Source organism: Penicillium odoratum, assembly GCF_028828045.1.
Source record: "Penicillium odoratum strain IBT 22623 chromosome Unknown utg000008l_segment0_segment0, whole genome shotgun sequence".
Classification (NCBI taxonomy): domain Eukaryota; kingdom Fungi; phylum Ascomycota; class Eurotiomycetes; order Eurotiales; family Aspergillaceae; genus Penicillium; species Penicillium odoratum.
The window spans coordinates 2,426,522-2,453,070 of NW_026643150.1; the positions used below are offsets into that span (position 1 = coordinate 2,426,522).

Genomic DNA, 26,549 nt, shown 5'->3' on the forward strand with positions numbered 1-26,549 from the left:
AGAGCATCAGCGGTATGAAGATCCGAAAACTTAATATTATTGAGAGAACCCCAAGGATCTCAGGGGACTCCGTGCAGACCATCTAATATACTCTGAACAGACGGTATTCGGAATTTCCGTCGAATCGTCTTGAAAATCCCTAGGATAGCATCTGCTGTTTCATGATGAACAGCCCAGGGCTCCGTGCACAGTATTGCTTGTTCAATGAGCTCGTCAAAATCCGGCACAAGTGGAGAGAGAGTGGGTGTTCCTTTTGCCATGGAAATGACAAAAACCGCAGCCAGAAGCCTAGGATTGATGTATCAGATTCTGAATGTGTATATCGAAATAAAAAGACATCAGATATTTGGCTTACGCTTGTAGTCTAAGCCACGTTGAATGTGTTCTTCTTTTCAAAAGAGGCACTGTCGCGTGAATGAAGTGTCGACAACTATCAACACACGCCTCACAGTTGGCCATGATATATTCACTTAGTGGAGTATCAGGTGACTGCGCCGCAAAAACAAGACAAGGTCGACAAATCACATGTCTTGTGGCGTAATAGCGCGTTCGAAGCTGACTATCATGTATATCCCGAGGATTGGGGTTTTGAAGGTCTGGCTTGATGCTTTCTGGCAGCGAATCAAACCATGCTGTGAGTTGCCGGCTGAGTTCTTTGTTGACGGCCTCAAGTGAGGCGATTGAGGGTTGCTGATTTGATGCATTCACTACCCCGCTGATATTTGCGAGAATGGTTCGGCCATTTGGCTCAGCTGGGTTGCTTGCATACATGGTATTGTGTATACGGTTCAGAAGCTTTCGAATGGAGCACATGGCAAGAAATTTCAGGTTATTGCGATCATTTGAGTCTGTAAATTCTGGGAAGGGTAGTTCATCTACCAGAACCTCGATCCCGCTGCGAGGGAAATGGAATTCGGCGAGATCATCACTAGCAATCTTTTAGTGTTTTCATTTCAGCATACAAGGGGGGACAACTAACCATTCAAGTACATAACAAGCCCAAGCAATACGAACCAGCAGCACATGCTTTTCAGCTAGAATGTCTCTGGTCTGCAGGCTAGAACGATGTCAGCATATGGAGGTGACTGTTTCAAAGGGCGATTGTACTAGGAAAACATTAATTGAACTGCAGTTGATGCTGAATGTATCGCTCTCCAGGCATGAAGGGGTCGACTTCTATAGCGAAAATAAAGAGAGGCGAAGAAGAACGCTAAAGGGACTGTTAAGTCCCTTGAAAACGGCACAGTCTCCACAGTAGTCAGAATTCGATAAGCGTGCGCGAAATATTCGGTGCCATTGTCGACATCAGAAGACTCAACATCCAACGTTGCACTGGGATGGGTACAAATCTCTCCCAGAGCAAGAGTCATGAGACAAAGTGCCGCCGAAATATCGGGTTCCTGGTATGGCTGTAGGAATTTCTCGAACATCACGAGGAAGGGCTTGCGGTCAAGTACAGGGAACTGAGAGTGTATATTTGTGAAAAAGCTTGAAACCAGATTATCGGTTATCGAACGGCGCAAATTCAGTCTCTCGACAATCGCAGTGTAAGAAACCCGCGATATCAAAGGGTTTAGTCGCCGCTCCGATTCCAAGAACAAGAAATAGTCTTGAGGATAGGCGCCGATAAGCCTCTTGATTTTGTCGAGTGTCAATAGATTCCCGGTAGGAGTTTGATGGCCCAATGGGATGAGGAGGGGGCCATCCTCGGCCTCGCATACGATTGCCGTCCGCGAATCCTTACACAATGGAATATTGCGCGGGGGGGACATATATACTGGTGTGGCAAGCGAACTTCTGCTCTGAATACTTGATGCATATGGGCTAGGTTGAGAGTAATTCAGAGTTTCTGGACTCGGAGCCGTCGATAGTAAACGATCAGATAGTGCAGCAACGATAGCTGACTGTTGACGAACAAGACTCTCCAGCTGATCTAGTCGTTGCAATATTTCGTTAGATGAATCATCTTCAGTTCTGTAACAATAATGTTAGCTCTGATATAAGAATCCGCGTGAAGTCATTGAATCTTCAAATCTGTACTTTTCATTCGGACCCTCTTGATACTCGCATTGCGCACCCGCACTAGCGCAGAACGCGCATGTAGGTCGTTCACCTCCACATTTGCGTTTACTGGACTAAATTACCATCAAAGTCCTTTGTTTTGGTATTTTTTTGCAAGTGGACTTACCGGTGTCGGCAGAATTTGCATGCCACCAGGGCTCTTTTTCGGGGAAACTCCATCTGTATAACAGAACGGATGACGGGGAGTTGGAGTTGTGGCGGGGTAAGAGAGGCGCCAAGTCACAAAAGACTGTTAATAACCATACCAATATTGCATTCACGCTAGTAAAATAGACGCAACTTATAACTAGAGGAGAAACTGCATTCTACAGCACACTAAACATGTTCTCAATAATAATCTTCTCTCAGTAAGGTTTCACCCCAGCAAGTCGGAGCAGCTGATCCGTGTACTCTGGCTCCTCCAAGGGCTTGGATCGATTGCGACTATCAACAGTGCCATCGGGTAGGTAGATGATTTTGTCGCGGATAACAATATTGTCATGGGGCCAGTGCGTAGTTGCTCGGTATGACTCAAATGCCTCCTTCTTGCGCTTCAGGGTTTCCTCAGTAGCCAGACTCGCCGGGGAATATGAAGCATAAATCACCGTCCGAATCGTGTTGCTCTGGGGTGTAGGCTCGCCACCCCAATGCACAGTCCGCGAATCCCACAGAATTAAATCCCCAGGCTCTGCGAAAATCTTGACAGGCTTGACCCCATGAGCTTCGAACCATTTCATCTCTTCCCCACTGAAATATCGAAAATCCTTCTTCAGCCAGGTAGATGGATCCACTTGCGTGTCAAAGAACTGGTCGGATAGAGAACTTGATTTAGGGAGAAGAATCAGCGAGCCGTCTTCAGGGCCGGCATGGCTAAGGTTGATAATACCCTGGACGCAATGGAGACCGCGACGAAAGGGTGATTGATCAACATGTGGCCATGGCTTCATAGCTGGCTTATCTGCTCGATTGGGCAAGGTGATGTTAACAGCATCGAAGGAGACCAACAAGTCTTCAGTGCCCCATATCTTGGCAAATGTCTCCAATACCTTCGGTTCCATCCGTGCTTCCCACATGAACTTCTCATGGACCACGGAATATCCACTGAAGTTGTTGACTTTGCCCTGGGCGGGAAGGTGTTTATCTACCCATGTGGATGGATCATTGTAATCAAGACCCAGGTTGAAAGATTGAAGCCAATCTAGAGCCTTTTGCTGATAATATTGCGCTTTATCAAGCGCAATCGCATTTTTGATGACTACAAACCCCTGGGATTGAAGTTCATCTCGCCAGTCTCCATATGGTCCTTCAAGTCTGCATTCCCAGTTAGTAGATGCAATACCATACGATGATAAAAGACTGACTTGAAGGGAGAATGATTGATCTGGCTGAAGATGGCTTGTGTTGTAGTCATGGTGGGTAAAATAATAATTTGATGAACTAATGAAAACCCTGGAGGGAGTCTCAGGTTCGATGCCCCTCTTTATGTGGTTTTTTTTTTCTTGTTCTTTTCGTATCAGAAAGTGTATGCTTTTTTGGGTATGCAGATTCTCCTCATCAGTCATTTGTTATGTTTTTTTCTCCTCACGATCTAGACCGAATCTCCAACGGGTAGACGGGCCATCATCCCACCAGCGGTATAGTGGGTCAAGTTCCACATTGCCAACCGATCAGGTCTGACATAATGGCAATTTCTCTTCCCTGTATACATTGGCTGCCATTCGTGGAATGTCATTCAGTTTGAAAGTTCACAAAAAGACGGCATTTTACTAATCGGTTTTACTTGCACCAGTTGGACATGAGTGATGGATTTGTCTAAAAATACAATTTATGCAGTAGGTGAGCCCAGAAACAGCTGGACAGAACACATGGAAACAGAAAGAATACATGTTAATCAACCATCAAGACCAAATCAGATGGAAGATGTCAGTGGGAGTATCGCTCAATATAGCCAGAACAGACACCAAGAGTAACAAAAAACCAAAGGGCAGGAAGCATTGTTAAAGACAATGAGCCATTTACTCCTTCAGCTCCTTGAACTCATTATCCGCAATAACGTCGGGGTTGTCGAGACGCAACTCACCGGCAATAATGCTGTTGCGAGTGCGCTCCAACTTGCCGTGCTGAACGTTCGGGACCCATGACTCAGCGTAGTGTGCATCATGCACATCCTGCCAAAGGATCTTGACAGTCTCGGGAGTCTGGGGGTTAACACCCTCCACCTCGCCGATCTTGACAACCTCCCCGCTGCGCTGGCTAAGCTGTTCTTCCAGTGCGCCAATGCGAGCGGCACCCTCCTTCGCCCTCTCTGCATTCTCGTGAAGAGCCTCGCGTCTACGCTGACGAGCTTTCCGAGTGAGGTATCCGCGCGAACCATCGCGGCTCAGCAGTCCGTTCGCGATCTCTTCTTGCTGAATTGACAGCACGGCTGCCACGTCAGCGACGGAGGTCGCCTTCTGGTCCATCAACACGCGAGCACGCTCCTTCTTCTCCATGGTGTTGCCAAGGCGCTTCTTGTTCATCTTGTCGAATATCTCCGCTTGATTGGGGTCCTTCGGCCTCTTGGCCGCTAGGAACTCTTCTGTCACGGTAATCATCTCTTTAGGCGGGGCGAGTTGTCGCTGCATTGAGAACTCGCGGAGAAGTTGATACGCACGGAGACCCAGCTTTGAGTCGCTGAAGTGGACGGAGTAGTATGGCACCCACATGTCGCGGCGGACCTCGGCGGGAACGGTCTTCTTGCCGTGGTAAATCATCTGGCGGAGGAGGTTGTTTTTCTACAAGGCGCGAATAGTTAGCCAAATGATCCGAATACCACCAAAACATACTTGAATTAACCACTGGGAATCATAACTAGAGATACTCACCTCCAGATACCGGGTCAACGAGTAAACGACCTGCTTCGTGCGAACATTGTGGTAGACAAAGATGTTCTTTCCGTGTGTGATGGCATTCAATGCTTTCTGCAACCGCACACCCTCGCGCTTCACATGCTCTTTAAACGCATTGGAGTTGGGGTTCCGAACTTTCCCCTGGATCGGTGTTTGCGGATCAATTGGTGGCCGACGGACAAATTTTGACAAGGATGCGATCTTGGTTGAGTCCAGGATTTTCTGGATTGGCTTGGTAGTTGAGGCCATCGTGGCCTATGTAGAAGGTGTCAAAGCACCGGAAGATCAGACTGGGGTGATTCAGGCCAGGGAACGAGTAAAGGCCGGGGGATGTGGACTGGGAGTCGGCGTTGATGAAGTTGAGAACGGAGGTGGATTTTTTGACGGGGCAGCCATTGTCTTGGCGCTGCTTGCTCTCCGCATCACCTTATCGCGTTTGCTCCAACCATCACTTCTCTTGTACTCTCTTTCGCGAATAATGATCATGTTATTTCTTTGATTAGAACTATCTTCTTACTCAAACAGTTCCGTTACCCTCGTGTGTCTGATGGATAGCTCTGTCGCAGCTACAGAGCATGATGGGGGCTCTCGTAGAGAGCGGCCGTGGCTGTATGCATCGGTATGGTCCTCGAATCTGAGAAAAAGGTAAACCATTGTACTGAAAATGCTCCAGAATCGCAAACTCAGACATCTTCACGGCATATCCGTCCGCAATTTGGTCGTTACACCCCCAAGAAACCGAGTACGCGGTAAGACCATTGATGACGACGACATCCCGAACGCCTTGACATCACCCTCGAAGATCCTAGCGCAAAATGATAGCCGTCCTTTACATCCTTCGCGATCCGTTACTGAACTTCATTCACGCGCAAATCAACAAAGTAATGCGGAACCTAAACCTGACAAACGCGAGTCGCGTCGACGAAGTCTCCTTCCATGGAATGATCCCAATCCTCGAACGAGACAGGTGAGCTTGGAAGACATCACCAAGAGCCGAATGGCGGACACATGGGTCTCTATTCACTGTGACGGTGTTCATGAGCCGGTTTACATCAGCGAGGTGGTGAACAAGGCTACCAACCCAAGCTTTCGTTCTTTTGACCTGAACTTTTGTGGGCCTGGGGTTTCTCGAAGGGACACATTGACTTTGAAACTTTGGGCAAAGACAGATGAAATGACCGAGTATATCCTGCTTGTTGAGCTGCAGCTTCATTTACGATCGCTCCAATTCCTGGGCAAAACTATCGAAAGCTTCCATCACCCCCTCCCTGCAAACTCTATCTTGTTTCATTTTCCCGATGGAGTGTACACCAATTTCACAGATCTTCCATCGGTCGAGCCTCCTCTCGGTGGCGCTGGTCATCGAGCTAATACTGGAGCTACGCTGTCCACATCCTCGTACGACTCTTTGATGCGATTGGCAAACCTAGACGAATGTGTCCAGGATGCGCTGGCGACTCGAGAGAAGCTAGAGGTACAGATTTGTGATATACTCAAGAAGAACGAAGATGCATTAGCTACTCAGAGCGATGCCGCCAAGGCGCAGGATCGCCTCGCCTCAATCAAGCAAGCCATTGCAATCGAGCGAAAGCAAATCCGGGCATCGGCCAGGCGCAAAGCAGATCTCATTGCAAGCATCAAATCTCGAAAAGAGGCCATGGACCAGGGCAGAACTGCCCAGGAGAAAGCTCGGAGTCATCTTCCGGATGCTCAAGAAAAGCTAGTCTCTAGCGAACAGCTGCTCCATCACAACTCGGAAGACACGAAGGGTCAGATTCGGCGTATTGCCGAAGATTTGATGAATATCTATCCCATTGAGCCCATTCCAGATAAAACACTGGCTTTTACCATCGCGGGACTGCCGCTTCCCAACTCGGACTTTGATAACATCGACCGCGAGGTGGTCGCAGCGGCATTGGGCTTTACGGCCCACCTAGTATACCTGCTCTCATTCTACTTATCGGTGGCTATTCCTTACCCGGTCAGCCCAAATCAGTCTATCTCCTTAATTCAGGATCAAATATCGGCAGATCTCCCGCAGCGCGTCTTTCCTTTATACCCGGTCAGCGTTCATTATCGATTTGAATATGCCGTCTTCCTCCTGAACAAGAACATTGAGTTTCTGCTTAACAAGACTGGTATTCGCGGCTTGGATATTCGACACACCCTCCCCAATCTCAAATATCTTCTCTATATTCTCACTGCTGGTACACTGGAAATCCCTGCCCGTAAAGCAGGCGGCATTCGTGGTCTCCTCAGGGGGGAACTGACTCCGAATCCATCTCGTCGAGGAAGCACTGAAAGTGCGGCATCTGGTGAATTAGTCTCATCTCGGAAGGCATGGGACTTGGTCTCAAAGATGAACGGAAGCCTTGCTTTGGATCAGGGGACAAAGCTCGCTCAACCGGCAAATCATCCGCTGGCGTCGCGCGTTGCTTAGCCTTGTAGTACCGAACTTATTTAGCGGGTTACGGCATTTTCTGTCTTTCGGTTTCTAGCATAAATCCGAGTTCTCTCGATTGACTTTCTTGATTGTATCCAAAGATTTCCTAGTGCACATATTCGTCTCGGAGGTATATCTACGTGTTGCCCATAAGTGAATGGGAATAATTAATGCCAAAAGTCCTTACATCTAGGACAACCTTTTTTAAAATTATCAAATCGAGAACCGGTAATTCGTACACATTACGGACTGTATCAGTGACACAGTCTTAGCCTCCTGTTGATCAGAGCCCAAGCAATGTTTATAAAGCACTGTAACTATTCCATACACTTTACCAGCCGCGTCTGCCTAGACACTTTATTAGCTTGCCTTTCACATTAGTGCCCATTTGGGCATTTTCAATCTACATCGACTCTTACTTGAGTGTATGCATAAATAATTGACACGCAAGGCTAGGATACCAGCTAGACCCCCTGAGGATAATAAGTGCCCAAATATAATAAGGGTCATTTAGCTGTGGCATAAGCCGCCCGAGTTCGCGTCATTCATGGTCTGGCCTTGACTATTATCCCAACGCTGTATGCACATGGTATATAAAAATCACTTGACCAGCAAACGTGGCTGCCTAAACAGCGGTATGCATATGCATAACAAGGTTCACCCTATAGAATACTCTTAGCATCTGCAGTGTTGTAGCTCTCAGTCCCTTTTGAATTCTTTATCTCATTTTGACCAGGACAAATCATTTGAGTGTCTTGCTGAGGTAGTTGTACCAATAAAGAAGCCCTAGCTATATTGTTTAAGGGCGCAATTCCAACAGATTGCTGTTTAGTTCCCCGGAAATGGGAATAGAATGTGGACATGCCGAGTGGTTGCAGTCTTGCCGAGATAAGAATCAGACTGATAGGAAATTTATATCTCGGCCGTTGCCAAGACGCGAATCTGGAAAGGTCGATAAAGATCGAGGGGAAAGGGCCTATCAGTGGTTGAAATTCTCCCAAGATAAGAATCGGATTGATACGACCCTTGTGGCTGCGCATGCCAAGATGCTAATATGAGGGGTATATATCGGTTAAGTAGATATATGATGCGAATTCAGGAACCATGACGCCAAGTATTGGTTCTTTCGGCTATCTCATCCTGTTTATGTACTGTTGAAAGATCAAGAAACTCTCGAAAAAAGCAGGTACATGCGAATCAGTCAGTCAAAGATTTGCGATTGATCGATATCCAAATTCTCTCCAACATTTACTCTTGTTTTTTGTTGAGACATGGTCAAATAGGCGGTGCTTTGAATCCCGAGATGAAACTGTTAGAACTGCTGTATAATATTATAAAAGCCCGAGCACTAGGCTGGGATTATTTCTTTAGGAAACAAAACATCTGAAATCAGCTTCTAAAGCCAAGTATGCCTACTAGCTCTTGGTATCTTACTGTAGCGCTGGGACTGACCATATTGGTCAACCCAACTGCTGGTAGACTTCACGCGGATCTCCGACGACCATCACCGAAACAGAAGCATGACAGTAGACGAGATCTTTACCAAGGACTGGGTCAAAAACTCCATGATCGCAGTTTTTCTGGAGCTGGTTCTTGCCATGAGTCTAACTTCACCAAAATTCAAGCCCCAAAGAAAAACATCTGGACCGGCCTGACAGACCCTGAAGCTGCAAGTGTTCTGTCATGGCTTTTCGAACAAACTGATCTGAACTTGACCCTTTCCAAAGACGCTGGAGACTGGGACAATACTGTGTATGGCATATATGATTTCCTCTCTTTCGAACTTGGCTAACATTCAGAACATTGAAGTGAACTTGTTGAGCTCATGCAACCGAACAAGACAAACTCTCTCCACTTCATCGACCATAATGGCAAAGAACCACCTCGATATGCCCATGTGGTTATTGATCACCGAGCAACCGTCGAACCTTACTATGCGGATATCCTTATAGGCCCTCTACCAATTGTGAATAGGACCACCCAGTGGCAGCCGCTTGAGTATCCATACACTCGCAAAACACAGGGGAGGATCCGCAATGTGGACCCAGACGACACCCTTGTATACGACACATGGCTTCTGGGCATCAGTACCTCGGTAGCTGACATCACCCGTGATCTTTGGAATGCAACATACCTTGGACTTGACAATGACACGATCAGTCTCTGGGGTATTGACCCTCTTTCGCAAGAAAATGGCCATATCCTTCGCTGGGATCAATTTTGGCATGATACAGCCGGTGATTTTGATTCTTCGACTTTGCTTCCCTTGGGGTTGTACGTTCACTCGGATGTTACTGGCCGAGATGCATCGAAATGGAAGGTTCTGGGGTGGCTGTACAACGACATCTTTTACCCATCAACTGAAGACTTTCGAAATGCCTTCTACAGCCCTGGTTTTGAGAAGCTTGGGGCAAATAGTGACGGAGAATGGGCACACACTGATCAACGAGGGAAAGTCCTGCCGCATGATCGATCATATCCTCCTGTTTCTGTTGCTCCCTCAGGGTCAAGATTTGGGGTTGATGTGGAACAGAAGTATGTCGAATGGATGGACTTTACTTTCTATATCAGCTTTTCTCATGATGTTGGAATGACTCTTCATGATATTCGGTACAAGGGTCAGCGTATCCTGTACGAGCTTGGCTTGCAGGAGGCTCTTGCTCACTATGCTGGTAAGTTATTTAGCACTATGCCACTATTTCACTCAAGCATTGCTGACTCCAAATAGGAAACGACCCTGTGCAGTCCATGACTTCTTATCTTGATTCTTACTATGGATTTGGACCCTACGCATTTGAGTTGGCCAAAGGGTACGACTGTCCATCTTATGCAACATATCTCAACAGCACATTTTATGAAGATGAGACTACCCATACGCACATTCATAGTATTTGCCTCTTTGAATATGATGCAGATTACCCAATGCAGCGTCATAGCAGCTCATATTATGTGTCTGTGACTAAGAACGTCTACTTCACGGTTCGTTCTGTGTCCACGGTTGGCAACTATGACTACATGTTCAGGTGATTGGAACCCTCTAGGCTGAATTAGTGTGTGTAAGCTAACAATACCTTCCTGCAGTTACTCGTTCTACATGGATGGATCTATCGGCGTTGAAGTGCGAGCCTCTGGCTATATTCAGTCAGCTTATTACGCCCACAATGAGGACTTTGGCTACCATATCCATGACGCACTCTCGGGATCGATGCATGACCATGTTCTAAACTTCAAGGCCGATTTCGATATCTTGGGACTGAACAATACGATCCAGTTGACTAAGCAAATCCCAACCACCCAGAAATTTGCGTGGTCCAATCAAACCCGCAATACGATGAAGATTGAGCATTCGAATATTAAAAATGAAGATGAAAGCCGATTCAACTGGGCTGCCAACTCTGCCACTCAAGTCAAAGTACTTAACTTGGACGAGACAACTCCCTACGGCGAGTATCGGGGATATCGAATCTTGCCCTCGACTGGAACTATTCACCTAACTGTCGAGAACTCGACAAATCTTCGCAATGCCGCACAGTGGGCCAACTATGATATTCAAGTCACCCAGCATCATGACACCGAGCCCCGATCCGCTCACCCAAAGAACTCCCAAGACGTGGAAGATCCGGCTATCAATTTCAATAAATTCTTCAACGGCGAGAATCTCACCCAGCAGGATCTAGTCGTGTGGCTGAACCTAGGCATGCATCATGTTCCACACACTGGTGATCTTCCCAACACGGTATTCACTACTGCGCATTCAGGCGTACAGTTTATGCCGCTGAACTATTTGCTTGGGGATCCAAGTCGGGAAACAGTGAATATGGTTCGAGTAGTTTATGACGATGGGAATGTGTCCGCTGTTCACACGTTCGGGCAACACGACGACCAGTGTACGTTGGATTTCACTCCAGCTGAGTCCAGCTTGTGGGATTACGTTGGAGATGTTGTGGTCAGAAAGTTCCCTTATGATCCGAATGATCCTTACTTTGATACGGATAGCATATCTTAAAGAGCTATGAGTCATGAACTCCGGCATAGTCTGCACATGTGACCGACGTCTCTTTTATCGGGCTAGCTGAATCATTGCACAGGGGTGATATTGACGCCCAGATGAGACCAGGGGCTCTCCTGAAAGTTTATCAATTAGACATGAATAGCGGATGCAGACGGCGAGAGGGGATGTTACGAATTGAAGAAGCTCCAGAGAGAGAGTCATTGATTCAAACCTTAGAATGTTCATACTCTTTCAATAGCGACCCTAGCGGAGTGCTCTGCTCACAACACTCAGGCCCGGTACCCCATACCTAGCATCCGATACGAATGTATTCAGTCAGAATGTTAAGAGGCAGAGACGAACCTTCCAGGAATAAAAGCATTCTTTGTCAGCTTCAGGTGCCTTGTACCCTCTCCTTTTTGACCAATCAGAGGACGAGTATACGATCAGCAGGTGAATTCCTACTTCGGTTGGCAGTGATATGTGTAGTCCCTAATTGGGTTGGACCACTTGATATGTGTATGAGAATTCCATTGATGCGGGGTTTCGTTCTAAAAATTCTCTACGTGATCAGAACTACACTCGGATACAGTGGACTATATGTATCATATGGTCAATGTTGGTGGACTAGATACTAGATTTTCGGTAGAAAATCAAAAATACAAAAATGTAATTACAGTAATTTACACCTTCATGAACTTAACAAAGATTTCAAGTAGTATGAAGATACTCTATCTATTTACTGAAAAATCAAGGTTAGAGAGAGGGAAGGAAGGAAGCACTAAAGGGAAGCACGCAGAAGGTATGCAAGTAGGTAGCGCGCTTGTCATGGATAAAAGCTAAGATTCGCCAAGGGAAGATTTTTTTCGGTTAGATTAATCTACTTAAAGGCTACAAATCAAGCATACTACACTATCGATATAGGTAGCATTGTTCCAACATATTGTCTTTATCCAATCTGACCATGTCTGATATGTACAAATACTAAAACGAACGAACAACGCCTTGAAACCCAGAACATGGAATGTAGTCAGACACAAACAAAAAAACATATGTTCATAATCCACAGGTGCCATCAACTAACAGATCAAGTTTTGTAAATACCCCAAACAACCTCATTCTTGCCATCTTGTCCTTCGCACATCATGTGGCCTTTAGCACCAACTTTGCCCTCCCATTTGTACTTCTCGATGGAGTCGGTGATCAAATCGATGATATCCTCGTTGCCGATCATGGTGTAATAGTCCGCGGAGACTGTTACACCGAAAGCACAAGTGCCATACTGGACGAGCTGATGCTGGACACCAAAGCCTTCAAAAGTCCAAGTACCTCCGCTCTTAATGTTGGTTGCAATCTTCTTGCAGTCGGCAACTTTGGGAGAGCCGCTGGTAGTTTCGTCGACAAAGGTCGAAGTACCGCAGTCGTTGATGTACTTTCGCTTGTTCAAGACGACGGATGGATTTTCAGAGGTCGGGGCCGCTTGAATGCCGGCGAAGAGGAGGGTAAGGGCTGTGAAGATGGAAAGCTTCATCTTGTAAATGATCACACGAAAAGAGCAGGTGAATTTTCGAACAACACGGTTTGTAGGAGGGAAAGACCAATCAATGTCAGCGTTGAATATCAGTTTCACCTCGACGCAAGCAACCATGCTCTTTATATACCTGCCATTTGGCTTTAAGGTACTTTGTGTAAGAAGCAATTTCTTCCCGGCTACTCCGGTTCGAGTAATCTATTTCACAGAACTAGTACGAGCTTACGCTTTCCAATCTTCTATACGATAAAATGGAGCTAAGGCACTAATATCATTTAGCGGGTTGTTGAGCTTCCGAAAAACGGACCCAGCGCCAACATGACTGTGGACGAATGCATCCTTGTCATCTTTCCATTTTCAAAGTCTATAGACGGAATTATATTGCGCCCAAAGTTGCCAATTGAGCAATCAGCCAGTGTACTGACTAAAGAGAGGTATCATAGCACGTGTAAAATTATGATCAATATTTACAACGTGTACAAAATTGAAGCGGAGAAGCGAGTTATGGAAGGATGTGGATGGATGCTAGTGGATAGCTCTGGAGTGAGAGTTGAATGGAGATAAGCTCCACTCGCGAACGCAACGAGGTATTTTTTGACTGGTAGTTAAATCTCAACAATCGATGTAATTAGACGTACATAATGATTTCTCGTGGTCGTGAAATCCTTTGGAATGGCGGCCGGCTAGGGCACTACGTATTGTGGGCCTGGGACAAAAACAGCGCTATGAAAGCTGCTAGAAGTTCCCGTGTATGATTGCTGCATTAAAAGGCTCTATGTAGTGTGGGCCTTGGACAAAATAAGCGTTATGAAAGCTGCTAGAAATTCCCGCTTATGAACGCTGCATTGATAGGACAGTAATGGGGTCTGTCGATGAGAGCTTGGAGTGCACGTGTTGAATTGCGACTCACTGGCCACATTTACATCTTAAGCAGGTAGGATACGAAGACATCAAGCTCGGAATGTATTCCTGGAGTATACTTAGGTAACTTCAGCCAGGTTGCCATATTAGGACAAGCAAAGCCCTCGAATAGAAATGGAATTTCCAGGCCCGTTCATCATACAAAAACCATGTATGAATATAAAATCCTGTCCAGAGCAGGAGATGTTGGCAGGTGTAGTAGGTGTTGTGTTAACTTTTAAAATGGTGCTTGATACAAAGGACCTCGAGAAAATACGGTTCAGCCACAGTCCCACTGTCTGATTTTACCGAGATAGATTTCGAGCTTGAATTCCAGGTTTTCATTATAAATAAGACATACATTTTACAGAGTTACTGTTATAAATTTTATTTTTCGATAACTTACACTAGATAAAAGGCTAGCTGCCCGTGATGTTTCACAATCTCAAGGGGTATGATTCATTGGCAAGGCCAATGAGATACGATTTTTCAAGAGCTACTAGGATATGGACCAGAATGAAGTTTACCCTCCGTGTATAAAAATTCATTATCGAGATTCTACGCATTCCGAAGAAAGCAAAGCGCCAAAGTATAATGGGCTTGCGATCGATAGCTACTAGTGATTGAACCGCGTAGTGGCCCCATCTTTTGGTGGGCCGCACAGAACATATGACCACCTCAGCTAAATTGTATGTAAGCTTCGCTCTCCGGGATAATGATGTATTGTGTTGTACTCTAGAAGCGAATATCCACCCATCTCAGGATATCTCCACCATGCCTCCAGCTCAAATCGACTTCCTTCACCTTCTACTGAGGCCCTTTTCCAGAGCTTTGATGTGCTACCAACAAGATATTCAAAGAGCCCATACTACCCTACAGTAAGGTAAATAGATGATCGATGGTTCTGAGTTGTTGCGAGTAACGGTGAAGGGTCAGGTTACCATAATCCTTTTGTAACGGTCTGTCATATAATTACTGCGTACGGAGTAGATAGTAGTTAGTCTCCCTCTCTCTCTCTCTCTTTATTTCCTTCCTCTGTACCTCTTGGCATAAGGATCTCCCCAAATCAAATTAGATTTTGGCTACGGCATATGTTTAAAATGCGACCTGGATCTACATCAGATATTTGTCTTCTGATATATTTTTTGACACACGTGTGCAGAAGGCTCGGAGATACACATCAAATGGATAATAGTTCGTAAGAAATATAATTTGCGAAGCAATATTTTGCTGCCGTAGAGTTTTCGAGATATATTTTCAAGGTACAATTTTTTGCATAAAAATTTAGTATTTTTGATTTTCTTTCACACATCATGTAATTTATGCTAAGGTGGGCGCTAATTTTACTATCGAAAGTTTGAAATACTTCATGCGGAGTACTCTGTAGCCCCCAAAAGCTACAGTACTCCGTATTACTTAGTTATTTCCTGGGACGATCAATCTACTTCCAAATTTTTGTGGGTCCATGCCCTTAGCTGCTCTTTAGCTTATCTCTCGCCCTCCACATGTGCAGCTTTCTTTCTTTCTCCATAGCACCTAATATCATCACATATGTTGACCCTATGCTCGCTTTTTACATAGCCTGGATCTCTATGATTGCAGAACCTGATCAAAGATCGAGGCTGCGGAAATAGCTGGGTAAGCAAGCATATGGGATCAATATATAGTACTGAGAGTGTGCTAGAGAGAAAGAGATAGAGTTATGGACGGGAAGATGCCGAGTTAAGCGGAGCGTGAGGACACGGAACAACCAAAGCAGACATGTGCCGTACGGATTAGATTGTACACGGAGAAGTCGAAGAGTGGATCTCCTTAGAATTGGATTTGACACCCCCAATTGAAATTCTGTAACTTTCGTACGCGGTACCTGGTCTGAATTGGTCCGTGGTTTCCGGGCCTGGGCTTTGTACTTACTATCACATCGGGTTAGTATCATGGAACCACCCGAAATCCATCACATGATAGGTTATTTCAATATGGATCAGGGCTGTAATCGGCAGTTAGGCAAATTTACCGCATAAGCTACACTCGATCGAAGCTTAACTCCCAAGCCCCACACCAAGAATGGGTGCTACCACGCAAGATACCCTACGTAAGCTAGTGGGTCATAGGGGCATATGCTCCCTTCATTGGTTCTTGAGGTGCATATGTCATTTATACAGTATAAGTCCGTTTCTTTCAGCACCTACAGTCATCAAATTTCAAGCTCCACTAGTAATGTACTGCTTATACCTGTAAAGGAGAAGAACATACTGGCAATAGGGGTTTCATCTCTTTCTCTAGATGTGCAAATGGGTTGTTGTTTCTTTTAAATGACAATCTGACACTTCTCTTTATTTCCTCGCCCAGAATGCGTCTGAATCAACTATCTCTCGGTTTCTGGTCTGCATCGGGTGTTCCATCCTACACACTTCGCGTCTTTTTCTCCTTTCTCTTATTATACACATTTCTTCTCCTTTATGTACGATCACACTCCTCCCGTGACCCCGGTTCCGCTTTTTTCGACTCTTCCTCCGCATACGACCTTTCATACTCAGCCGTCAGACTTGAACAAGCAACTACATACATTGATGCAGTAAATAATGAAGAAGTCTCTCAAATACCACAGCCACCTCATCGACCTGAGTTCTGTCTTGGTATTGCAACAATCGCACGAAATGGCGTCCGTTATTTCAAGAGTACAGTCGGAACCGTTGTTGAAGGCCTCAGTGATGTGGAAAGAGCCAACATACAATTGATCCTATTTATTGCACACACCGATCCATCGCAACACCCAGCATATGCCGAGCCATGGCTGCATCAAGTAGCAGATCGGGTCTTATTGTATAATGCCTCGGAAGTTGACGTTGATCATATACGAGAATTGGAATCAGATGAGGCAAAGATTGCAGCGCGCGAAAAGGCTTTGTTTGACTACGCATATCTGCTGAAAGCGTGCAAGCAAGTCGGCGCGCCATACACCATTATACTCGAAGATGACGTTGTGGCATTGGACGGATGGTACCACCGGACTCATGATGCAGTGATATCTGCCGATCAAAAAACCAAGGAGATGGGGGTATCAAATTGTGAGTTTACCGAGACCGGTTTCTGAGAATATTTTTAGGCTTGCTTTCGAGTCCCCAATCTCCTTCTTTGATATGAATATGTTGCTGATTTTTCCTCTTTCTCTTAGGGCTTTACCTTCGTCTGTTCTACACCGAGGAGTTTCTAGGCTGGAATTCGGAAGAGTGGCCCATCTACTTTCTCTACTCCACGTTAGCTGTCTGCACTGTTGCATGCCTGCTAGTAGGCGTTCGACGCTATCAACTCCGATTCCGGCCCCACATTCCAAACGAGATCATCTTTTTATTGAGCCTAGTGTGTGCGCCGTTACTGATCGGGCTTAACTTCGCCGCCGGGCGAGTGACAGTGCTTCCTATCCCGGAAGGTGTACATCAAATGTCCAAATTTGGGTGTTGTTCGCAGGCTTTTGTCTTCCCCCAATCTCGCATAGATGATCTTGTGGATTTATACACGTCCAAAAGGATTGGATACGTTGACATGATAACAGAGGAGTTTGCAAATGCAAATAATGAAATCCGATGGGCGTTGACGCCAAGCGTTATACAACATGTCGGGCGAACAAGCTCCAAGGGCAATCAAAATGATCTGACTAAGTCAAAGGCTGAGATCAGTGAAGTGGGAAAGCTTTGGAATTTTGAATTTGAGTTGAACGATGCCGACTCGTTGCGCTCGGATCATGAAGCCGCTAATGAGCATGAATGATTTTAAATAATAGATTATACATGTGTATAATGGACAGGACTTAATGTACTAGTGTTCCAGAATTTAATCTTGCGGCGTAAAAAGCACTAGATGCTATTCTTTCTATTAGCATAAGTATAAATTACTTAGCTATATGAAGGATAGTTTCCTTATAACTTTCTTTTAAATCCAGCTTACGTAGTAACATGGTATAACTAGTCAGTTATTCAGTGAGCGATTAGTGCGCATGTCATAGTTCTATTCAGTGAGCAAAGCCAAGACTTGACATTATCAAGATCTGCGATCGGTTAAATTAAAGTCAAGCTTTGCCAAGGGATGATCTAAATGTGTTTTTTCTTTTTCAATCTGTAGATCTAGTTAGCACAGCAGATCGTAAAGGCTTTGTATTTGAAGCTTTTCATAAATAATCAAACAAAAGCTAAAGTACAGGGTAATTAAACAAGGAATGACTGTGATTACCTATGTGGAAATGCGGAATGCAACCTGACTTAACTAAGCCCCCGCATATCCAGAATGGAACTTAATCTCATTAAGCCTTTTCCGGGGCCCCAACTCTTTGCAAGCAAGTACCGCATTTCTCAAAAGTATCTAGACTCAGTTCATTGAAAGTTTCAACCTGGAACTTGATCTACGGGGAATTATCGGATCAAGCAAGAACAGTGATTCGTTTGCTAGATGACCTAATAGACAGGGTAGCTTGGAGAGGTATGATCGTCATTCAACCCCGCATTTGACCGGTTAAACAGCCTGAATTGGAACTAAACATGCATCGGTAAACTCGGCGATATTCGAGTCTTGGATACCTTGCTTGGATTGTTGACTTTACTGTACCGAAGGGGAAGGGGTGACTGGCGCGGGTGAGGCGTAAACCTCCACTTCAATTCATATTACCCCCATTGTTTACAATTTGCTTATAATTTATAATTTATAAATAGTCCCTTCCTTTTCGGCTTTTACTCTCTCTTTTTTTCTTCCTCACACTCACTTCAACATTACCAGCCTCTTGGATACCCACATATGCTCACAATGTGGAATCAGCTGGGAGCTGTCCTTCTCTTTGCATCTGTCCCGGTCTACGGCACGAGTGACACGTCCAACCCCCTTACTCAGGGCAACAGTACCTCACCAGTCAGTCAAGTATGAGATGTGGCTCTCTGGATTTGTTTACTGATATTACTAGTGGCCTAACTCCGTTTACTCAAATGGTACCGATACCAGCAACCCTGTGGTCGCCGCAGGCTCCAAGTCCAACCAAACTTCACCCCCGTGGTACCCATCACCATGGGGTGAGGGTCTGGGTGACTGGGAAGCCGCATATGCTAGGGCCAGATCAATCGTCAGCCAAATGACCCTTCCAGAGAAGATCAATCTTACAACCGGTGTCGGGTATGCCTTTGACTTATTTCTGTGTTTATTCGTGCAAAGAGTCTAACCTGTATACAGATGGGAGCTTGAGCGATGCGTCGGTCAAAATGGCGCCATCCCTCGACTCGGAATTCCCAGCATGTGTATGCAAGATTCGCCCACGGGAGTCAGAGATAGTAAGACTTTCCCTTGAGCTTTATCTATTTCTGCTAACCTTTCCCAGCGGATTACAACTCAGTCTTTCCAATGGGTGTCAATGTCGCAGCTACTTGGGATCGCGGCATGGCCTACGCTCGTGGACAAGGAATGGGATATGAACACAAGCACAAGGGTAGCACTGTTCAGCTTGGTCCTGTGGTTGGTCCACTGGGTCGCGTACCCGAGGGCGGAAGAAATTGGGAAGGCTTTGCGCCTGACCCTGTTCTCTCGGGGGTACTTTTTGGTGAGACTATTTCTGGAATTCAGTCGCAGAATGTTGTTGCCTGCGGCAAACACTTTATTGGCTATGAGCAGGAGCATTTCAGAACTACGGGTGATTATGCCGAGTACCACGTCAATGAGGCCTACAGTGCCAACATAGATGATGTGACAATGCATGAGATGTATCTCTGGTAAGTGAACATCTTGATTTTGATGCAAGAAACTCTTCTCTGACTACCTGCACAGGCCCTGGATGGATGGCGTGCGCGCTGGAATGGGGTCTGTCATGTGCGCTTACAACCAAATCAACAACAGCTATGCGTGCCAAAATAGCTACATGCTCAACAAGTTGCTCAAAGCGGAATTAGGATTCCAGGGCTTTGTCATGAGTGACTGGAGCGCGCAAATGTCTGGTGTTTCTAGTGCATTAGCTGGTCTCGATATGACCATGCCTGGTGACATAGCTTTCGACTCCGGAACCTCATACTGGGGAAGCAATTTAACCGTAGCTGTTCTGAATGGCACTGTCCCCCAGTGGCGGGTGGATGATATGGCCGTTCGTATCATGGCAGCTTGGTATTACGTTGGTGTGGAGCAAAATTACGTTCCCATCAATTTTGCTTCCTGGACGCTTGATACCTACGGTTATGAGCACTACGTTGCAAATGAAGGATACGGTCTGATCAATGAACATGTCGACGTGCGGAACAACCATGGAGCCCTGATCCGGGAGATTGGGGCGGCCAGTGCAGTCCTACTGAAGAATGTCGACGCACTGCCCTTGACAGGCAAGGAAAAGTTTACTGGGGTCTTTGGATCCGATGCCGGTCCAAACGCATATGGTCCCAACGGGTGTTCGGACCGTGGATGTGACATGGGTACCCTAGGCTGTGCGTGGGGTAGTGGGTCATCCAATTTCCCCTATTTGATCACCCCAAGCTTCGCCATTGAGAACGAGATCAATAACAACGGAGATGGAATTTACCAGGCCGTTCTCGATGACTACGCCTACTCTCAGATTGAGTCAGTGGCTGCCCAGTCCTCGGTGGCTATTGTGTTCGTAAACTCTAACAGTGGTGAGGGATACATCACTGTTGATAATAATATCGGTGATCGCAACAATCTGACCCTCTGGCATGACGGAGATGCTCTGATCAAGGCTGTCAGCTCAGTGTGCAACAACACCATCGTGGTCATCCACAGCGTTGGTGCAGTCCTTATGGACAGTTTTGTCAACAATGACAACGTAACGGCCATCATCTGGGCCGGTGTTCCTGGCGAGGAGTCTGGGAATTCGATTGCCGATGTCCTCTACGGCAGGGTCAATCCCGGCGGTAAGCTACCATTTACAATGGGCTCCTCTCGCAAGGATTATGGAGCAGACGTGTTGTACAATCCCAATAGCGGCCAGAGCGCACCGCAGCTCGATTTCACCGAGGGTCAGTTCATCGACTACCGCGCCTTTGACAAGGGCGACGTGACTCCAATATACGAGTTTGGTTACGGCAAGAGTTACACCACATTCAGCTACTCAGACATCACCATCACAAAACACAATGCCGGAAAATACACACCTACTACAGGCTCTACTTCTGCAGCTCCAGTGCTTGGCCATGTGTCTGATCATAGCTCGGCATACACCTTCCCGGACAATATCACCCCAGTCCCCTACTTCATCTACCCATACCTCAACTCTACATCCCTGAAGAAGTCAGCCGATGAATCCGACTACGGCTCCTCTGACTTCATCCCTGCCAACGCCCTCAACGGTTCTCCACAACCCCGCCTTCCATCCAGCGGCGTCGGTGGAAACCCTCTGCTATGGGACGTCCTATACACGGTAACAGCTACTATCGCCAACACGGGCAAGATAGCCGGTGATGAGGTAGCGCAGCTCTACGTGGGACTCGGAGGGCCCAACGACGTGATCAGACAGCTTCGTGGATTCGAGAGACTTCGCATCGCACCTGGAGAAGCTGCTACGTTCACAGTTGATCTTACTCGGCGTGATCTCTCAAATTGGGATACTGTGTCACAGGACTGGTTTATTTCGGACTATGATAAGACTATTTATGTCGGTGCTTCTTCGCGGAATCTTCCATTGAAGGAGACCATTTCCGATGCTTCGGGCTTTAATTAGTCTATGAAGCATTCTTAGGTTTGTTTGACTGCTTCGGCAGTTAAGTTCAGCCCAAGAGGGTTGTATTTAGCATTTTCTTGCACAGACAAAATAAATTACATATGATACATATATTATCTCTCAAAGGGGCAGTGCTATGGGAGTACATACTAGCTACTAAGAAGTACCCTACCCAAACATGTGGGCTGATAGTATGTAAAAAACATTTGAATGCAAGGTCAATAGGGAAGAAGCACTTGAGGATAATCCTACATGTACCGATGATCCTACTCTGTGTTATTCCTAGTCTCACAGCTAACCACTGTTACAAAGTGACATGGGATTGGGAGTGAGTTAATAGTCTTTCTTTATGATGTCTTTTGTGGAATCTCTTTATTGGAGAAACTCCTCCCGAAGAATTTTTTTTTGATGTCTTCAGTATACTGAGGCAAAATAATTATGAGCTTTTAAAATTCAGACATTTGAAACCTAGAGCTAACCTGAACCTTTACCTTAGCAGGTGACAGGACCTGGCTATCTAGTTGTACATGAACGTCTTTTGACTTCGAGAACATATACATACTAGGTATACATGCAGCTTATGATGAACATACATAGACTTGGTAGCGGGATGGTTCGCAGAAATGCATCTAGAATAGACTGCCATGACTCATTCGGATATATAAAAACGCCCCAGCAGAAACGCCAACCATTTAAACACTCCATATATACAGGTTCACATCACCATATGACGTCAAATCAGGATAAAAGGGTCCGAGAAGAGCTCCCGCCGCACACACCGCGAATCCGCCCAAGTCCGCGACGCATCCTGCCGTCGAGTCATTTCTTCCAATAACAGAAGAACCTGCTCAGCAGACGGATGACGTCTGAACGACGTAGCTGTCTCGTTCTCGCGAGCAGATGCCATACGCTGCATCTCCTGAAAGACCCATTGCCGTTGTTCCAGAGAACCTTCCAAGCCAGCAATAAACAATGGCCAGAGAAAGCTGACAGGAAGATGGTCATCTTCGGTACCGGCCGATTCAACGGTTGCGAGGTGGATGATTTGGTTGACGGCGCCATTGACACGATCAGTGCGTGGGTAGATGGCGAAAGCAACGCGATGTAGGTAGATAAAATTGGCCAGAAAGCTGGCTATGTACTGGCGGAATGTGCGACAGACTTCAAGGGCTATGGGTGCGCAGAGTGTATCTGTTAGTGCTTCTGGGTGCCCGTATACATCGATCACGGATGGGCGGCGGTGCCAGAGTGTTTCAAGGTCTGCGCCGACTTTGTGTGCGATTTGAAGGACTTCGAATTCATCGCTGAGGGTTCCGCGGCTGCGGTGATGTAGATCGATCGAGACTATTCGCCGTACAACTTGTTGTGCTTGTACGAAGAACCGGAATGCTGGGCCCACGATTGCCTCGTAGACTAGATAGCTTGGGCTGTGGAATTGCTCTTCAGCCCCATCCTCCTTTGGTTCCTCGACTGGTGCTCGGGGGCCCCGCGCACCTTGTGCCTCTAACCTAGAGTTTGATCCTTGTTCGGAGATATTGCTCAGTTCAACTAACGGGTCGCCTTCACGTCCTGCGATTAGTGATTTTACATCGAGTAGCGAAACCCACGACGCCAACAAATGCCCAAGGCCCGTCCAGTTTCTTGTTCGGCTGTCGAATCGTTGCAGTAAAAGGTAAGCAGAGTGGAGGTATGAGGTCCCAGGAGCGCATAGCTCGGGAGATGAAAAGAGCTGTCCTAAGTCAGCTTTGTCAATAAAGCATTGTGACGGTACCAACCTCAGATAACATCAAGAAAAAGATAGTCGCAAATATTTTGATCAATGTTGGCTCAGTCACATCACCAAGCAGGCACGCCTGGATTTCTGAGCTCGCTACTCGATAGTATGTCGGCGCCCAGCGCCATCGTTTCCCTCCTTCTGTAACCGCCTTGTGGATGTCTGAATAACAGTACAACGCATTCAAAAGTGGACTAAAGTCTCGTCCATATGCCAGCACCGCCGGTCGTACATACTTCCATTCCATAGCCACTGGCGCAAATAGTCCTGCGGGCGGATCACTTCCTAGGAAATGCTGGAGGAGTTGCTCTTCATAAGAAGTGGTGCCGGGGTCAGACCAGCTGCCACTGCCACGTGTGGTCGCCGCATCTGAAGCGCTACCAACGGACGTCCCGTCAGCTAGAGACGATTGTGCGCCTGGACTGAGGGTTGGAGGTCGAGTTCCAGAAAACTGCCCTTCTTCTGTGGCGCTACCAGCGGATGCTGGTAGCGTTTGTGGGGGACTAGAGGCAAATGCTGCAAGTCCGCTAGTTAAATCGATATGTTTTTGCTCCAATTCAGAGGTTATCCCTCCCATAAATCCAAGCATATCGAATGGTCCACCGAGCACCGGGTACTCTGAATCCGTGGGGAGTCGTCGAATCGGTGTAGCTAGCGCGGGGATCGTCCGATGGCGATCGTCCGAACGAAGCACAGTGTTGAAAAAGTTCAGATCAGGCGAGCGATGCGATGCAGATGCAGATGCAGCGACAGCGGCTGCTGATACTGACGCTGTTTGCGAAACGGTGCTTATGGCGGGTGACGGGGAAGTCTGGGATGCATGCGCTGAGGAAAAGTTATTGGATTGTGGTGGTGAAGCCCAGGAGTCACCGAGGGCAGTAGGGGGTTTGTAGACACAGCGCAGTCGTAGTCGATCGCAGTTTGAGCAGCTTGGTTTTGTTTCGTCGCAGCGCACTTTCCGGGCCCTGCATGTCAGGCAGCCCGTTCGGCGACGTGGGCCTGACCTGCCAGCTCCCCGGGCTTTGGGCACCTGGGAACCGAGTACTTGGGTTAGTCTGCGAGATGGAGCTCTAGATGGAGGTCGTTGTGATGGTACCTCCATGGTGAGACGGACCCAGGGTGAACAGGGGCATATTTGGATTATTAGAAAGCTGGGGCTTTTTCCCCGCAATAGCGCAATAGCGGTCCCACGCGAGTCGCGATGAGCAAGATGACGAGCTCGCCAAGTCCGAGAATAACCTTGATTCTCCGATCTAACTTGGCCATAAAAAAAGGACTTAATTCTTGACGTTGTATGCAGTTAAAATGATTTTATATGCATACGCTCAGACTTCCCACGTGGTACATTTGCGTACCTGAATGTGATCTACGTCTACCCTGCTATGTTATCACAGAAGTGGAGTATGAATTCATGCTAGAGATCTAATCGGCCGATATACTGGCTTATCCCCTCCCAAACACTTCGATCGGTGCAGCAGATGCCCTCGTTCCTTGCGCACATAAGCTGCAAAGCAGGCAGCTGCCATTGATACGGCTCCAGTACTAATCATCACTGGATACTGAAATTGTTCAGGCAAAGACCACACAATGGTGGATGCGAAAGAAAGCATCTCGAAAATATTTTGCAACCCCATTTCCGTTGCGGAGAATCTAGCTCGAGCGTGCTCATCAACATTCTAGAATGCGTGTTAGTTCTGCGCACACTTGAAGAGTTGAATACTAACCTCTTGCACTAGGAACTGTACTGACAAGTCGAATCCCCAAAGTCCGATTCGACTCAGAGCAACACCCAGAATCAAACTTGCTGCTACTAGCTTAGGATTGGATTCCCAGAGAACAAATGCAAAGGCTGCCCCCGCGACGCAACAGAATTGCCAGTTCAAAAACCAAAGTCCAGATCGGATAGGGCCTATGCGATTCATAATCATAGGTGCTGTCCATGTGCCGGAAACTTCGGCGATCACCGACCCAATACGCATACAACTGACTTCCAAAGGGTTGAAGCCGCTGTGGAGCAAATATGTGACCATGGTCGCACCGAATGAAAGGACGGTCATGTAGAGTAGGCTAAGCGCAAACGATGGCAAGAATACTGGGCTTGCGACGTATTCTTTCCATGGAGCTATACTCCCGCGCAGGTAGCTCCTTATTGTTTGACATGAGCGGTGCGCTTGTGAAGACTCGTCGGTATCTCTCTGCCTGGGGCTTGTTGCCTTCTTCAAGGCCGGTACTGATCGGTATACCTGAGCGATGGCAATGTACTCAATGAGTACAGACAAGGTATTCAAGCCCAGGACAGTCCAAATAGCAACACGAGTAGAAAAACTATCAACAAGAGAGATGAATACCGGTGCTACCAGTTTGCAAAAGAGATCGATCCGTCTCATTGAGGCATTCAAGTCTGTATTGATAATTAGACTTGTATTCCATAACAAATAGACCTCCTTACCTTGTCGAGGCACATTGATGCTTTCCGCAATAACAATGGCCCAATCACGCTCGACTGCCACCGTATTGGCGGTAGCCGCCAATTTCTCAATACAGGCAAGGAATCCCAGCATAACGAACAGAATCAACTTTACGCTCCAATTGTCCGTGGCCAAGAGAGCCATGAAGGATAAACAGGAAATCGCCACGGGGACTCTTTGCCAGACTATATATTTTTAGTCAATTTCCTAGAAATATTAAGAGCAAATCCTACCAATTGACTGCCTTAAAACGACTAGTCGATCCGACTTGTCAACTGTCGCACCTAACCAAGATGACAGGGCAACGGCAGACAAGGCCCGAACAAGCGCGTAGATTGAGGCGTAAAGTAGCGTGCCAGGAAATATGGAAGCCAAAAACAAAACAGCGCTAAACTCAAATATTCGCGAGTTCCATGCCGAAAGTAGGTGAGAGGTGTACAGTCGGATTAGTACTGACCGACCTCCCACCCGGTCCGGTGCTGAGGACGCATTGGATGTAAGCAAAGAGGTATCCCTACTGGCTTCCGATGGTCGATCGGCACTCTCATGCATGGTTCCGGCTAAAAGACCAAAGATAGCAAGTTTGAAACCTGTAGAGGGTGTCGTTATTATATGAAGATTCAACTGTGGACGGATGGGAGGATTGCGGGTGGGCTGACTTTAAGGCCTGGAACGTTGAAGCTGATTCGCCAATTTGGATGGACAGAATTCTTGCACAATTTATCTGTAAAAACGCCTGCATCGCCTAGACTTAACTTACTTTACAAGCTTATTTTGATGAAAATGAAATGATGCAAATG

At 46.6% G+C, this 26,549-nt stretch overlaps 9 protein-coding genes across 9 annotated transcripts; 4 read left to right on the forward strand and 5 right to left on the reverse strand.

Moving 5' to 3' along the window:
• Positions 1-59: 59 nt before the first annotated feature.
• Positions 60-3,472, reverse strand: N7520_011131 (Phytanoyl-CoA dioxygenase; the record flags this gene model as incomplete). The annotated part of the gene is made up of 7 exons (XM_057145064.1): positions 60-288; positions 356-928; positions 1,117-1,974; positions 2,041-2,135; positions 2,189-2,311; positions 2,442-3,372; positions 3,423-3,472. 7 exons carry the CDS (start codon positions 3,470-3,472, stop codon positions 60-62), a joined length of 2,859 nt encoding a protein of 952 aa, XP_056990818.1.
• Positions 3,473-4,076: 604 nt separating this feature from the next.
• On the reverse strand, positions 4,077-5,198 carry N7520_011132 (mitochondrial 54S ribosomal protein mL67; the record flags this gene model as incomplete). Its single annotated transcript, XM_057145065.1, has 2 exons — positions 4,077-4,835; positions 4,926-5,198. The coding sequence occupies 2 exons, from the start codon at positions 5,196-5,198 to the stop codon at positions 4,077-4,079; spliced, it is 1,032 nt and encodes a 343-aa protein (XP_056990819.1).
• Positions 5,199-5,613: 415 nt separating this feature from the next.
• N7520_011133 (putative UV radiation resistance protein (UVRAG)) lies at positions 5,614-7,389 on the forward strand (the record flags this gene model as incomplete). Its single annotated transcript, XM_057145066.1, has 1 exon — positions 5,614-7,389. The coding sequence occupies one exon, from the start codon at positions 5,614-5,616 to the stop codon at positions 7,387-7,389; it is 1,776 nt and encodes a 591-aa protein (XP_056990820.1).
• A 1,411-nt stretch (positions 7,390-8,800) lies between these two features.
• N7520_011134 (membrane copper amine oxidase) lies at positions 8,801-11,398 on the forward strand (the record flags this gene model as incomplete). The annotated part of the gene is made up of 4 exons (XM_057145067.1): positions 8,801-9,144; positions 9,202-10,064; positions 10,121-10,415; positions 10,474-11,398. The coding sequence occupies 4 exons, from the start codon at positions 8,801-8,803 to the stop codon at positions 11,396-11,398; spliced, it is 2,427 nt and encodes an 808-aa protein (XP_056990821.1).
• Positions 11,399-12,470: 1,072 nt separating this feature from the next.
• Positions 12,471-12,914, reverse strand: N7520_011135 (uncharacterized protein; the record flags this gene model as incomplete). The annotated part of the gene is made up of 1 exon (XM_057145068.1): positions 12,471-12,914. One exon carries the CDS (start codon positions 12,912-12,914, stop codon positions 12,471-12,473), a length of 444 nt encoding a protein of 147 aa, XP_056990822.1.
• Positions 12,915-16,164: 3,250 nt separating this feature from the next.
• N7520_011136 (uncharacterized protein) lies at positions 16,165-17,582 on the forward strand (the record flags this gene model as incomplete). Its single annotated transcript, XM_057145069.1, has 2 exons — positions 16,165-16,882; positions 16,990-17,582. The coding sequence occupies 2 exons, from the start codon at positions 16,165-16,167 to the stop codon at positions 17,580-17,582; spliced, it is 1,311 nt and encodes a 436-aa protein (XP_056990823.1).
• Positions 17,583-18,608: 1,026 nt separating this feature from the next.
• On the forward strand, positions 18,609-21,507 carry N7520_011137 (beta-glucosidase; the record flags this gene model as incomplete). The annotated part of the gene is made up of 5 exons (XM_057145070.1): positions 18,609-18,710; positions 18,763-18,968; positions 19,026-19,123; positions 19,171-19,558; positions 19,614-21,507. 5 exons carry the CDS (start codon positions 18,609-18,611, stop codon positions 21,505-21,507), a joined length of 2,688 nt encoding a protein of 895 aa, XP_056990824.1.
• A 733-nt stretch (positions 21,508-22,240) lies between these two features.
• N7520_011138 (Zn(II)2Cys6 transcription factor) lies at positions 22,241-24,383 on the reverse strand (the record flags this gene model as incomplete). The annotated part of the gene is made up of 2 exons (XM_057145071.1): positions 22,241-23,236; positions 23,283-24,383. The coding sequence occupies 2 exons, from the start codon at positions 24,381-24,383 to the stop codon at positions 22,241-22,243; spliced, it is 2,097 nt and encodes a 698-aa protein (XP_056990825.1).
• Positions 24,384-24,969: 586 nt separating this feature from the next.
• Positions 24,970-25,842, reverse strand: N7520_011139 (putative iron-regulated transporter; the record flags this gene model as incomplete). Its single annotated transcript, XM_057145072.1, has 1 exon — positions 24,970-25,842. One exon carries the CDS (start codon positions 25,840-25,842, stop codon positions 24,970-24,972), a length of 873 nt encoding a protein of 290 aa, XP_056990826.1.
• Positions 25,843-26,549: the final 707 nt, after the last annotated feature.